This window comes from Curcuma longa, chromosome 10, assembly GCF_044706935.1.
Source record: "Curcuma longa cultivar G26 ecotype Majalengka, Jawa Barat chromosome 10, ITB_CL_G26_1.1, whole genome shotgun sequence".
In the NCBI taxonomy this organism is placed as follows: domain Eukaryota; kingdom Viridiplantae; phylum Streptophyta; class Magnoliopsida; order Zingiberales; family Zingiberaceae; genus Curcuma; species Curcuma longa.
Window position 1 is genome coordinate 11,318,122 of NC_133870.1, and position 4,058 is coordinate 11,322,179.

At 33.1% G+C, this 4,058-nt stretch overlaps 1 protein-coding gene across 1 annotated transcript; it reads right to left on the minus strand.

Moving 5' to 3' along the window:
• Nucleotides 1-297: 297 nt before the first annotated feature.
• LOC141835655 (uncharacterized) lies at nucleotides 298-3,479 on the minus strand. Its single transcript, XM_074723027.1, has 4 exons — nucleotides 3,429-3,479; nucleotides 1,511-1,657; nucleotides 1,132-1,422; nucleotides 298-465 (listed from the first exon to the last, which is right to left on the minus strand). The coding sequence occupies exons 2-4, from the start codon at nucleotides 1,619-1,621 to the stop codon at nucleotides 454-456; spliced, it is 414 nt and encodes a 137-aa protein (XP_074579128.1). The 5' UTR covers nucleotides 1,622-1,657; nucleotides 3,429-3,479; the 3' UTR covers nucleotides 298-453.
• Between the last annotated feature and the right edge of the window lie 579 nt (nucleotides 3,480-4,058).

Below are 4,058 nucleotides of genomic sequence, written 5' to 3' on the forward strand. Positions count from 1 at the left end.
AAGAAGGATCTCTCAAACTAACAAAGAGAATAAAATTTACACAAATACATAGTAGCAATAAGGTAAAAAAGGATTCTCTCAACCGTGACTTGAAATCTCATTCCACGTCGAGCAAAACAGTCAAAACGTATTTACTCTGATAAATTAACAAAACTCGATACTACTTAGCATGAACAATGCATCCTATGCATCCTACACCATCGTGTCAATCATATCGATGAACATTTCATGCAAGCACTCAACATCCCTTGGCATGCTAAAACATGAATTAAAATAATATTATTATGTTTTCTAGGTTGTCTCCATACAAATTAATATAAAAATCATACCATTTTCAATGAAAATCAAATTTTGATATAGTTGTTTTATCTTCTTTTTCTTCTTATCCCGTTCCTCCTTGCACCTCCAATTCACTATCCGCATCATACATCGAAACATTGGAATGACATCAAATCAATACCATTCCTATCAAAGAACAAAACACTGACACGGCTCAAGATTTTGATCCTTGCTTGTAACAATGGGGTAAGGCAGCAACACCAACAATGGATAAGTATAGGAATAAAAGAAATGATAGTAACACTAGATGTAGCTACAGGAAATAAAATGAGAAGAGAAACATAAAAGAAACTGATTCATAGAAGGGTATAAAAAGAAGATTAATTCAAATAGCTCAGCTTAAAGAGAGAGAAAGAGAGGTAATGAATGAGCTTTTACAAGTAACTACAACAAGCAACCTTTCCCAACTCTCTATTGCATATGCAACATTATGAATCGAAATTGTTTTAAAGTAAATAGTTGCATGACAGTTTGTTACCAAATCCTATTAGTGATGGGCACATGATACATGATTGTGTATTACCTATATATATATTCAATATATATACTAAATACTTACTGGTGGGCATAGTCATCCAAGCTTTTCTCTCAGAAAATATATAACAACTGCTGTCCAAGCATTACATCTTTCCAGGGTTCAGATTACATATTTTCACTTTGTTAACTTGAACATTCCACACAAACGTCAAATACTATTCTGACTGTACCAAATATTAGACCACAGCATGTTAATCTAAAAGAACATTGAGGAACCTATGAAGTACTCTAAATTTTTAATAAAATAATATTTACCTGTTCCAAACACCTGGATAAGATAGAAACAATTGCAGATGAAGCAGGGAATCCACTAGGATCATATCGTTTTGGTTCACCTCGAGAAGTCAATGATGGTATAAATTCCTTGTAAAGGGCAAAAGATCCATTATAAGTAGATGCCTCTATCACCCAAACATTAGTTGAAGACCCCAATTTCGATACAAGTGATTCGGATATATTCCTTGAATCTGATAACCTCTCAATCACAGAATTTCCAGTTCCTTGGACTTTATCCCCACAAAAGAAGATAGCATTAATGGAAGGAATCTGTTATAAATAAAAAAAAACAAGAAAGGACAAGAGAAATATCAGGTTTGACAATATTCACTAGGATTAAGATATTGGGAAATTTTACCAGCAGAGTTCTGGAAGATGGAGAGAACATAAGCGAAGCAGTAATTTTGATGCCAGAAAGAGATTTGCTTGGATTAAGACAAATTCTAAAGCACCCAATCCAGCGATCCATCACTTGGAAAACTGAGGGAGAATTTTGGCGCTCCAACTAGTGAAATGGCAAAGTAATTAAAAAATGATGGAGAAAATGTAGATAACTCTAATTAGTAATAATAAAAAAAAATTAAAAGTAGGTGAAAAGGGCACAAAGAAAATGAGTGAAATAATTTTTTCCTTGGAAAATAAGTGCAGTCACTTTCATAAACAAACAATAACATGAAGAGTATTAACTAATGCTTAAGTTCACCTATTTTGACAAATAAAGTGGTTTATAATTTGGTATAGGAAATAGAGAAAAACGAAAAAAGAAAATCCTGGTAACACTAAGCTACTATCACAACCAAGCAAAAACAACAGGAAAAAACAATCTAGAATAAGCAAAAAGGGCATGAAACAAATAGGAAACAATTTCTTTATCCTTGGAAAAAAGAGTGGTGTAATTCTTTCAGAAACAAACAGAGATAGGAAAAGTAACTCTAAGCTACTATCAGAACTAAGCAACCAACACTAAAATGAAATAAAAAAAGGAAGATGTGTAAAGAAAATCCTACATAGAAAACCCATAATTTTGTAGTCAGTAAATCTAATCTCTTTTAGTCAGCTCTAAATTCTTGTGATATATAATTCTGAAGGCAGCAGCATCATATTGAAAGTTGACAAGAAAGCCCATCCCACAAACTTGTTATTCTTATTCAATAATCCAATTATCAGATGTAGATAATTTTTCAAATTGTTCTAAATCATTTGTACAGTTATGCTGACTTCAATGCCACATATAGCAAGCATTAATCTATATGTGAGTTAAATAACACTACCAATGCATGGAACAAAAAAGCAAGAACACTAGGCATGAGGTAAAAAAAGTATTTTCTTCAATGTTTATGAAGCAAATTGCAGCACTTACCAAGATCAATTATATATTTAGCTATTATTTTCGAGCAAGTTTTATATCAATCTACAAAGTTTGATGCATGCATAGCTAGTAATTCAACTTCGATATTTGCAGCATGCTATGTATTAACTAATACCGTTTTACATGATGAGTCTCTCGCTTCTTTTTGCTTCTTAGATAATAATATGTTATATCATTCTTTTTATCATCTGGGAAGATCAATTGATTACTTATTCAAATTGTTTCCACCAAAAAAGAAGTACCAGGCGGCCAGAAAATACCACCTAAGCTTTATACTGCAGAATTTTTCGGGTTATCAATGTAGAATGAAGCGTTGAGTTAGCATTCTCCACCATAACAATGAAACCCTACCAGCTCCTGGAAAGATTAAGAAAGCATGCCATATCTTCTGTCCTTCATAATCTTACCAATGAGGGGAAACATAGTTTTTCTTTTTTTAGTGAACCAAAGGCTTCAGAGTTATCAGGTTACGAACCTCCGATATGGCCCTATAGTTTGATTCTTTTGATTGCCATTCAACACCAATGAATGCATAAACACAACGGAACTGCAAATTATAACTAATAACACTATTTCTTTGCAGATTAGCCGGATCAAACGGCTCAGTTTCTCTTTGACGTGAAGAACGAAAGTCAAGTGAACCAATCCGACAACGGAATAAAACAAAAGAATAAACTAGAGCTTCTAGGGTAAAATCGAAAACCACAAATCAAACAAGGATCGAGAAACTAGAATTTCCAATACAAAGACAGAGAGAGCCAGGAAACGACAACCCAGTCCGCGTTATTAGCGCACGAATTTGGCCACGAAAGGCAGGAAAAGTGCTCGATGCGAAAAGAAAAGGGCGAGCCGAAACCCTAGGTGAGCTTGCGAGAGGCGTAGGGCGAGAAAGAAAGGCAACGCTCACCTGGGCTGCGCCTACTGCCTCTACGCTATGCCTCCCTCCTCTTCTGCCACGTCCTCCGCAGCTTCAGCCGTTTGGATTCTGCTGCTGCTCCGCATATTTTGAGGGTACTTCTTCTCCTTGCAAACTAGAAATGTTTTATCCAATTACTGTTTTACCCTCCAATTTACATCTACATTGAACTTTAACAGGTTTGTTACATCCGCGTACCCATAAATTAAGACTTGCGAGCAAGTACATAATTAAAACATAATTAAATTGATTATAATAAATAAATTTATTAAATTAAATAAAAATTAAATTTTGATGAGATGAAAATAATATTTTTTATCTCAAAATTATTTCCCCATAAATAATTATAAAATCGATCATATGACATTACAGAAATAGTAAATTTTTTTTTTTATTGAAGAATTATCAATAAGCACACATTAAAAATTATATTTATGTCAGAAATTTAAAAAAAAAATATGGGTCTTTTTAAAGATAGCGGCAAGCTAATCAGTAAATTAGGTTTCAGTCATTCTATTCAACTAAAATACTAAATTTTAAAGTGCGTATTAATTTATAAATCAACTGTAATAAATTTTACAATAGCTTGACAAAATTTAAAATTACCTTGTAACGATATTT

What these genes read in the sequence shown, in the direction of transcription:
- LOC141835655 (XM_074723027.1), bottom strand. Translation starts at nt 1,621, where the DNA reads ATGGATCGCTGGATTGGGTGCTTTAGAATTTGTCTTAATCCAAGCAAA. An exon ending in CATCTTCCAGAACTCTGCTG is followed by an intron (nt 1,423 to 1,510) that starts GTAAAATTTCCC and finishes TATTTATAACAG; the next exon opens with ATTCCTTCCATTAATGCTAT.